We start from the raw sequence: 10,956 nt of genomic DNA, 5'->3' as shown, positions 1-10,956 counted from the left end.
TGTGCAGAGATTATAACAAAATACAGATGTATTGATATACAAGCCATATTACTCCATTAGGCATCTACAGAAACTGAATGCAAATCCTCTGCTTCTTATAGCCTCTCATCAGTTGAAAATGTAACCTCTCTTCATTTGTATTATGAAATATATAAAATACATCAGGTTGTAGATTTATAAGCCTGAAGTTCATGTGTGGAGCAGCCGAATAACATTTTGCCCCAAAGACACAGTAACTAAACCCACGAAGAATAGAAATGAATTAAAAAAGTTACAGAAATTGCACCTTTAAACAAAAATAAAGAGTATAAGAAGTTTAAGACATTTCTTCATACCAATTCTGAATCTTGACTGATGCTTATACTTTGGCTTATCATATTACCACATACATATCTGTGCTCCTTGACAACAGCCAATACAAACTATAAGGACTTAATAAAGAACGCTGACTTAAGCCTTTTATTTTCAGTCAAAAAAAAAAACACATCAAAAATCCAGTTCTTCTTCCTTTATTGCACTCTATAAAACTTCTTGTTATAATCAAGAAGCCAATAAACAGTAATAGCTGAATATTCCTTTAAAATGTACAGTTTAACTCTTAAAATAAAATTTATTTAGAAAAGATATCATTTACAACCCATTCAGTAGTAATCAATCATTATGTACTCACAAACAATATTAAATAACTTGTATGCAGCAGTTTCTTTATAGGGCAAATGAGGGGAATATTTTCTCCTTAGCAAATATAATATCCCACTGTTAAAGAGCAATTCAAATCAACTTTGGAGCAACTGTGATATACACAAATTTCTTACAAGAAGCTCAAGATTCATGTAGTGTAACAAGAATATATACAACTGTGTCCAGTGCATAGCTTAACAGCAGCATGTGAAAAGTCTATTATCTTCAATTGGCACACCATTACCTATAGGAAAATAATTTACCCAGAAAATACAGTGCATTCAGAGAACACCAGTGAGGCACAGTAAAACAACAAGATGTAGTGTAACTAGATATGTAAGGAATAAATAGCGGGATTTTGCTCTGGACGTCAGCAGCTTAGAACAGTAAAGACTTCGTCCTCGAAGCCATCTTCTAAAGGAAAGGGCTCCTCCTTTCACCTGGTTAGGAAACAAAAAGCTTCAGGTAAGTGTTCATGCATACAGATGAGAAGAATCTCCACTGTAACCTATTTTTCCATGGCACTCTAAGCCCTCAAACTCTGATATGCAGCAATGGATGCCACATCACAGGCCATAAGCGTACATTATTTAAAGGTAAAAGAAAACAGCATTAATAAAGGGAGGAAGAATGGATATAAGGTATTTGTGCATTATGTAACTACATATACATTCTAGAGATGAAAATGTATAATTATATACACGCACATTTTATTTAATGGCCACATGTGTAACAGAATTACACTCAGACTATTTATTTTTTAATTTGAACATATGTAATGGGTTATGTGGCATAGTTTACACAGCTGCCTATATTTGACTCATCATCCACAATCCAAACAGAAGTAAATATTTTCATTATCTACTTTGCTATGTTGAATGGGCCTCTCCATAGCCAACACATCCCCATGATATGTAGTACAGTAAAAAGAGTACTTCACAGTAGCTTTTCAGAGTCAAGGCAGATTAGACAAGTAGCTGCTTGACACTAGTGTTTACATACAAAGAAGACAACCCAAAATCAGTGATTCCCAGTGACTCAGAACGGAAATCTGCACTTCAAAAATTAATGAGTTGAAAGAGACAGAGGCATAGCAGAAGGAAGAGGAGAGAAAGGAAATAGTACCATGGGAGGAAATAATGAACTGTGCTGCCTTCTGTCCTATCTGCAATTAGCAGTATACAATTAGCACACTATGTATGTAGATTAGAATTTGGGGTTTTTAAAAGCTTTTCATTCACTTACCTTTCGTACAATAACATGTTCACTAGGATTGATGATTAAGGCTTCCCTTTCCTCCTCAGTTTCCATCTGAACAGTGTATTCTCTAGGTACAGACCCGTAACTACTTACTTCAAATCTAGAGAAAGAGTAAAGGGAGACAAAGAAATACTGCATTATCTTTCATAATTCCAAATTGACATAAGAAATATTATTTAATATACTTACATTACTGGGGGAAGGTCCCCACAAAAAGCAGTAAAACTTGGTTTATGTTGCCAAGTCATCTTCAGTCTCCATTTGCAATCTACTCTCAAGGTGTTTCATCTATTCAGAATAATCCTCACCATTGCTAGCTGATTAGTGGTTTTCAGATGTTGATAATGATGGAGACTTTATGCAGGCAGATGGATAATATTTTAAATCTAAACTGTGACTCTACTAAAGCTGCTATCTGTATATTTATTCTGACTTGTCAGAAAAAGAAATGCCATCAGAAGCAAAAGGCTAAATAAAGGAAAAAAAAAAATCAGAGGCCCTTAACACTTTCTTGATCCATTGAGTTAGAACCAGCTTTTTAACACAGTCACACATGAATTTTCATTGCTTCAGGTACCATAGACTTGTAGACTTACAAACTGATTCTATTCTATTATCAGAAACCTAATATGCACAGGTAAATTTATCACCAATCTCACTAACAATAAAGGGCAAACAAAGGAATCTGACACAGTTTTCCAGTTCTGTTGTACACTTTGCATTTATTCCAGACCTAATGTAAATGAAGACCTCTATATCAATTCATCCAAAGGGAAGTGGAACGAAAAGAGGAACCAGAGGGGGAAGATGGCTTAAGTTTTCTGAACATGCAGGTTATTTCATACTCAAAGCATAAACACTTACATGATACAGCATTCTGTTGTATACCTTTAAAACTGAAAAATCATGTTTTACAGGATTATTTACCTGTTACTTAGCTCTTCAGAGAGTCCAAGAGCTTCTTCTGCAGCTTCTCTCCTTCTCTTCTCTTCTGACAGTGTTTCTGTCAGCTGTGAGAGAGCCTGCTGCACTGAATCATATTGTTGCTCAGTCTCTGCAAGCCTATAACAAAATGAAATATGAAATCAATATTTTATCTACTGAGAGAGTTCTTTTTTTTGTTGGTTTTTTTTTATTAATGAACGTTCTGTTTGTGAAGACTTAATTAGAATGAGACACTTTATATTAGATATTTAAATAAAGTCACCAATAAGTATGTACCTTTACAAAACCAAACCACAAATACTACCAAATAATAATTCAAGAATAAGACTGATTCCTTTAATCCGCTGTAAATCCACATCTTTCTCTTTTCCCCAAAAATATTTTAGAGAGAGAAAAAGCATTACTTTTGCACTTAAAACACAGCTGTCAGGAAACCAATATTGCTAATACACGCTCTCAGTCCTCACCTTTTTCTAAGTTCATTTAGCTCCATATTGTCTATTTCAACAATAACTGCAGATCTTTCCTGTGGTGCTCCAGGGGGAACTTCGGCCCTAGTTTCATCCTAGAAAATATTAAAGGGGAAAAAAAGCTACTCACCATTTTTCTACTTGTAAAAACCTTTATATCAATTAAAGAAGCTATAACCACCACAAAGCAGTGGAACAAAACACTGCCGTGTCATTTGATCATTTAATTTCCGCAGCTGCAATTTTCCAAACCTGTTTTCTAACAGAAAGTTGAAGACTATGACTGTGTGTGTGTACTGCCAGACTTGGAAGATACATGTATGCTGCATAACACAGCAATTCGAGCTATGTTTGAAGTGCAATAAATACATCTCCAAATCCACATAGTAACATAGCACTGACCACAGTTTCATAAAGAATGCAGCTATTACACTAACAGAATCTGAAACAAAAGATCTGTGTGGTATCTCATCATGCCATGTAGACATGCCAGTTCATGCTGAAGTAGCAGAAATATTCTGCAGCGTATTGAATTATTTTTCTCACATCTGTGAACTCCCCTCCAGGAACAGAAATCCCCCATTAATATAGTCACAGAATCATAGAATACCCTGAGTTGGAACGGACCCACAAGGATTACTGAGTCCAACTCCTGGCTCCACACAAAAACCAGACCATATGTCTGAGACCATTGTCCAAACACTTCTTGTACTTGGTAGGCTCAGTGCCATGACCACTGCCCTTGGCAGCCTGCCCCAGTGCCTGACCACCCTCTGGGTGCAGAACCTTTCCGTAACACCCAGCCTGACCCTCCCCTGTCCCAGCTCCACGCCATTCCCTCGGGTCCTGTCGCTGTCCCCAGAGAGCAGAGCTCAGCGCCTGCCCCTCCGCTCCCCTCATGAGGGAGCTGCAGGCCACCATGAGGCCTCCCCTCAGCCTGCTCTGCTCTGGGCTGAACAAACCAAGGGACCTCAGCCACTCTTCATACATCTTGCCCTCTACACCCTTCACCATCTTCACAGCCTTCCTTTAGATGCTCTCTAATATTTTGTCTTTCTTATATTATAGCACCCAAAACTGCACATAGTACTCTTTATGATATCCTCTGACTATCCTGACTAGTTACCGCAGCACTACCCTGCCCAGTTTGCTGCTATATGGTATAAAACAAATAGCACAACAGAAATACTCGGACATGCAGTGGGACTAGGACAAGTCATGAGCAAGCTGGGATTACCAGTTGGAGTGGCGCTGATTAACTGCCTAGAAGTAGATGGCTATATCTATGTGAAGAACGGGTGGTACTATGAGTCTGAATAAGGTAAATCTCCCTTTTGTTCTCTCTCAGATAATCTATGCCTAACATAAAGCTTACAGCATCCTTATTAGTAATGTTTAAATTCAGAGCTAGTGAGCTTTATGCAGTGTGGAAGCACTCAGAACTGTGCTGAAGCAGCCTATTGCTTTGCAATCAACATGTGAAGGAAGTAGAATCTGAATGGTCCAGGAGATAACAAGTGGGGATTCATTTATTTTACAGTTGACAGTTCTCCCTGGATTATTTCCGTTTCTGGAAGAACAGGGATTGTTTTATATATAGATCAACATAATATTGTAAGGTCTTTCGTTAACCACTCATTATTGAACAAACAAGGCAGTATAGGAAAACATTTCAAAAATGTAGAGATCATAAAGGAATAAACTTGCATATGTATATGATGGTTTACAAAGGGTACTGAAATGCTGAACTGTTTACACAGATCTCACTTCTCAAAATATTACTCAAAGACCTTGCAAAATGATTCATGACTGCTGTGAAAGTATCACCAAACTTTGCTAATCCAACGATTAGTGATCATTCAATTACCTCTGCCAGTTGTAGACCAATTCAAAAAAGACAATGCCTCAAAATGAAAAGTGTCAGTACAGATCTTCCTTAAATTAAAAGTCAAATAAAAATAGCTTTATAGCAATAAAGACAGTTATCTTCAGCGCATCATAGACTAGCAGAAGTATTGAATCAGTAGAACAGGAAGCATTTACTGTATTTTTAATTTATTATTTATTAATAAAAGATTTTGTTTTTTTGTTTGTTTAGCACAAAAAACAGCAAAAGCACGAGCATAAAAGAAAGAACCCTAAAAACTTTTCCATATGTTCATTTACCTGAACAGTGCCTCGGAAAGACGTCACTTGCATTGTCTGATATTCTCTCTCCAGCCTTAAATAACGATTCTGCAAATCAGTGTAACGAAGCTGGTTATCCCTTAGAGTCTGAGACAGAGTCTTCAACTGGGCAGACAAGACAGCATTCTCTTCTGCTGACTGCACAACCTGAAAGAAATTAACATTTTAATTAAGAAAGAAAAAAAAATGAATTATCTCCTCCAGGAAATTACTACAGATTTGAGACCTGTTGTTGAATATAATTGTGTATTGTTTTCAAAATTCCATCAATTTTTGGCAAGGTCACTTTGGTAAGATTTAACTATCTATTTTACGAGCAGCAGAAATAATAAAACCTGCATATTGGTTTTCTCTGTAATCAATATGCCAAAAGAGTAACTCCAGCTTTTCCCCAATGCTTTCCTCCCCATGTTTGCTATGACATCCCTATGTGGCCAAGTACAGTATACATGGCTATATTCATTGTCCTGAAGTAGGAGCTAAGTAAATTGAATAGTATACACATGTTCATCAGGCAATCAAGGAATGTATAGCTGTTGAGTTTTCATCTTTTGAAAAACTGAACAGTAATTTGCGTCTCCACCCTTTACCCACATACTCATCTTGTGGGAGCTTGAGATTACTATGCCTGTTTCAAAATTTCGTTGAAATTGTTATTAGATTCATAAAATGTTTGGGTGAAGCAGTGAAAACAGACACAATCACAGATGAAAGGTAACATAAACCTAATTTGCTCTGCATACCAGACTACACGAAGCAAGATAACTGTTTAGGGAATTTCCAAGAACATTTACAAACTTCTGCTAACAAAACTGAACACACATGCACACACATGCACCCCCCACATCTTAACAGCCACATAAGGGTTCATAAAGACACTGTGACGAAACATTTTTGAGGTTTTTAACATTTGGTATGAGATAGCTAAAATCTTGTTCCAGCTAAGACAGACATCTGTTTCTGTCTAATGAAAAATACTTTACTTTGAGTTCAAGTTCAGCAATGTCTCTTTAAAATGCAGATTCAAATAAACATATCTCACACAAATAAGTAGTCAGGAAGGCCACAGCATAAATATAACACTGAGCTTAAGTTTGCAATTTGTAGTCTGAGCCAACTGGGATGTTATGACGAATCTAAGTTTTAAAGCACTCTAAGTTTCAATTACACGAGATACCACCAGTTTAGCAATATTTCTATGTTGGTAACGGCTCAAGTTCACATTAACTCTATAGGATGACAGTTGTTGTTTTAAGTTACCTTTGAATTAATCTGATGAAAATGCAGATCCTTCTGGTGCATCTCCTGAAGACAGCGCTGCAGCTCATTTTGAAGTTGATTCTTCTCAGCCAAGACATGTTTGATTTCCTCAGGGATGTCTGCACTTCCAGCAAGGGAGGCAGTTTCTAAAACCTTAAAAAGTATCAGCATATTCAAGGGTAAATAGCATAGGATTTTTTATAAATAGTATACAATTTCAACACTAAATACATATGGACTACACAATGATATCTTTTTCACAAGATTATTTCATTCTCACAAGTTAATCTTGCATTTGCAAGAGGCTTTATTGATATAAATATGTACTACTAAATATTTTCAACTTAACTTCAATACAAAAAAAAAATTACCTTGAAGAAACATGCCAACTAAATTGTAAATTTGCAAATAGCATGAAGCACAGAAGTGGAAAAAAAAGTAAAGCCAGATGAACAAAATACACCTTTTAAAATCTATTTTCTAATTAATAATGTAGGGTGTTCATAACAAGGTAAAAGACAGCTATCTTCTAAATATGAATTTAAAGTTCTAAGTCCATTTTGCAAAAATAATTCAACTCTATCACTAATTAAGAAGGACAAAGTTGTAAGTATCTAGCCGGCCAACATTATGATGTTGATCTGATATAATGAAGGAAAGCAGTCTGCCTCCAATGGTTTCTGGAATTTATTTTCTCATAAAATCATGAAATAAAGACTTATACCACATAAAATATTCCATAACCCAACAAACGTTATGGTTCAACAGCTTTTATATATTGTTTTAACCATTAAAAATGAACAGCATATGATAGGCATAATTTGACCAGCTAAAATGTTATTTCTAATAAAATACAAGGAAGATAGCTCATCTCTACTTCCTTTGGCACAGAAAACGCAAATAAAAATATTACTCTGATATAACACTTTCCTCAAATCTTTAATGGTAATCTGCAAAAGCAGACAGGAGACAGCTGATTAACAACATGCAAAGACTCAGTGGCCAATAAATACATTGTTGGCACCCTACAAATAATAGTACAACATCCTACTCTCTTTCAAACACCTGCCATAGGAACAACTAGTGACACTGTTGGTTTTTTTTTGCAAACAGCAAATGACACCCAATTGGCGAAAGAAAACAGAATCATAGACCCAGAATTTCCAGAGTTATATTCTCACATATGGGCATAACATATTTAACGTCAGCTACTACATAAGTAATCTTCTGTGAGCTGTCTGAAAGTTCCCTGCTCTCTTCTTGATTTTATAGAATTAACTGAGAAAGCTGTAAATTGCATTAGTTCTTTTTCTTTCCATTATCTATCTCTGTATTTATCAACACCAGGTCTACTGCTGAACCATATTCCTCCTCATTCATCTAGTTGGAACTTCTTCATATCGTATTCTGGATTTAACTAACCTAAAATAGTCACTTAGAAGATTACTTAAGTAATCTACTAACAGTAGCAACTCAGTAAGGTGCAAATACCATTACAATTCAACCATAGTAAATTGTTACTCCTTTCTGGCTAAGACTCACTAAGCATTACTGGTTTGCAGCAGTCCTTCGCCTTTCACTTTACAACTATATCATTTCTTTATGAAAGTTCTTTCAATGTTTTTTGACCATTACAATGTATTGCATCAGCAAGTTTTCTCTGTTATTTTGTAATTGTAAAAGAAACTTTTTTGTTGTTTACAAGAAGTTGATCAATATCAGACTCCATTAAAAACTGTTTTTAATTATTGCAACTCATTTGCTTGGAATCAAGACCTCTAAGATCATCAAGTCCAACCACTAACCAAGCACTGCCAAGTCTACCACTAAACCATGTCCCTAAGCACCACATCTACACATCTGTTAAATACCTCCTGGAATGCTAACTCAGCTGCTTCCCTGGGCAGCCTGTTCCATTCACAACCCTTTCAGTGAAGAAATTTTTCTGAATACCTAACTTAAACCTCTTGTCCTATCACTTGTTGATTGGGAGAAGAGATCAACCCCCCATGTCACTATAATTTTCTTTGAGCTAGTTGTAGAGAGCAATAAGGTCTCCCATAAGCCTCCTTTTCTCTAGGCTAAACAATCCCAGTTCCCTCAGCTTCTCCTCATAGGACTCGTTATCTAGACTCTTCACCAGGTTCATTGCCCTTCTTTGGACATGCTCTACCACCTCAATGTCATTCTTGTAGTGAGATAGTTGTAGTTCACTGAATTGACTGACCCCAGAAGTACTGAAATACAGGTAATGCACTCATTACAATCCCACCCTTCACTATCATATACAATATAGTTTTCATTTTGGAAGTGGGCTGTACAATAAATCAATTGAAGCAGATTAGTGCTACCTACCACTTTTTATTTGTTTACCTTGACTGGGTAATTGCTGCTGGTGGAGACTGATTTCTTAACAATCATGTCTTCTTGCAGCTTCTGTAGTTCTGCAATCTGTCGGTCTTTCTCAGCAACTGTCATTTGACATTGATTTCGCAGTGCCTCGGACTCCAAGAGGAGGAGGTTTTTTTCTGTTCTGAACATAAAATAACAAACTAGCCTTTAAATAACAACATACTATATACAAGTCAATGAGAAGGATGAAGTTGTACTAATTGTTATTTCTAAAATAAATAATAGCAGTTTTTAAAAAATTATATGTAAATATGGTCCATTTTATGAACATTCTCAATACATATTTCAGTTTGAAGAGGTCTGCTTTAAAAGAAAAAACACAGAAAATAAAGCTTTGAAAGTGATATCATCATGTTTACTTCATTGGATTGGAGACGAGAGTCTACTGTCTTTAAAGATAATAATATTTCTTAATGCAATACGTACTTGAGCTATCTAAAGAACAATGCTGGGTAGCAGAGCAACCCTAGGTTTTAGTAGTATTGAGTGCTGCTCAAGATATACAGTCTATCCTATTTCAAAGAATGTAAATTTGAAGAGGAGTCCCTAGACAAAAAAATTAAATAAGCAAACATACCACATCTCCAGAAAGTGCTGTCATAATACAAATGAAATTACAAAGGGCATAACATCAGTTTAAAATATGCTTTTGAAGTTTAGAAAAATACTTGGAAAAAACTGTCCACCTGTCAAGTCTACAAATTAGAATGTGGTTTGAATATCTCATGCTAACTTGCTCACATTTGCAAAGATAAATGTGGGGCTGGCCTTCTGATCTACATCGCCCCCTACACACACCCCCTTTTCTAGTGTAAAACAGGTATTATCTGACAGAGGCTTTAATGGCGTAAATTGTACTACAGACTATAGTGCCTACTAGCCTGAAATCCAAACAAAATTATTTTCACTGAACTGATAACATGTTTTCACGCTTTGAATCACCAACTAGTTTAAAACTTGAACAACAGTCTAGGACAACCAAATCTTGATCTGTCTCTACTGAGTGCCACTTAAAAATGCCTACTACCTTCTTTGAACGCAGACCTCATATGGCATTCACAGAAAGGTGTCACATTATTCATTTCACACAGATAGTACAAGATGCGAATAATGTTGAAGTGGACCCTTCAATCTACAAAAATATTGCTCAAATGTGAAATGAAGTTAATTTTCAATATGTAGTTGACTCACACTTGCAATATTTCAGATGTCTATTTAAAAAAAAATGGAGAAAATGTTCAGCCATCCCAATGGTTACTTTTACTGAGAAGAGAATATGATACCAAGCATAGAAATATGATTCTTATTCTGTGATTTCATATACCCAAGTCACCAGCTGGAGAGAAAACATTCATTCAAGACTGACTGAAATTTTGCATAAACAAAGAGATCACTACATAAAGGTACAAAGATAAATGGGAAGAAAGAAAACTGAAGTTCACTGCGAATATTATGGAAATATTCTTCTGGTAGACCATACATAATATTCTATGTCAGTTTAATGTCAGGTTGTGAAGACATTGAGGAATTCTAAACAAAATCCACCTGTATTATTTGTTACCTCAATCCAGCAAGCTCACTCTGGTATGATGCAATCTCTCTCTCAGTTTCTGCTTGGAAGGCTTTTGTCTGATGCAATGCCTTCTCCAACTCATCAACCTTGGTCTTCAGTTTCGATATTTCAACAGCTGCAAGGCTGGCTCCTTCTTTAGCCTACATTTAATAAACACGATTAGTGAGC

General features: G+C 36.0%; 1 protein-coding gene across 4 annotated transcripts in view; it reads right to left on the bottom strand.

The window, feature by feature from the left end:
* Window positions 1–438: 438 nt before the first annotated feature.
* Window positions 439–10,956, bottom strand: part of LOC310900438 (uncharacterized protein) — a 45,567-nt gene continuing 35,049 nt past the window's right edge. For all 4 annotated transcript variants that reach the window (XM_083838449.1, XM_083838450.1, XM_083838451.1 and 1 more), the window contains exons 22-29: window positions 10,777–10,928; window positions 9,177–9,336; window positions 6,804–6,956; window positions 5,523–5,690; window positions 3,354–3,451; window positions 2,869–3,003; window positions 1,927–2,041; window positions 439–1,121 (exon numbers count right to left, since the gene is read on the bottom strand). In XM_083838449.1, the coding sequence (XP_083694575.1) occupies window positions 963–1,121; window positions 1,927–2,041; window positions 2,869–3,003; window positions 3,354–3,451; window positions 5,523–5,690; window positions 6,804–6,956; window positions 9,177–9,336; window positions 10,777–10,928 (1,140 nt within the window). In that variant the 3' untranslated portion in view covers window positions 439–962. The remainder of the gene's footprint in view (window positions 1,122–1,926; window positions 2,042–2,868; window positions 3,004–3,353; window positions 3,452–5,522; window positions 5,691–6,803; window positions 6,957–9,176; window positions 9,337–10,776; window positions 10,929–10,956) is intronic.

This window comes from Anser anser, assembly GCF_964211835.1.
Source record: "Anser anser genome assembly, chromosome: 5".
In the NCBI taxonomy this organism is placed as follows: Eukaryota; Metazoa; Chordata; class Aves; order Anseriformes; family Anatidae; genus Anser; species Anser anser.
The sequence above is the reverse complement of the archived record's forward strand: the minus strand, read 5'-3'. Positions and strand labels throughout refer to the sequence as shown.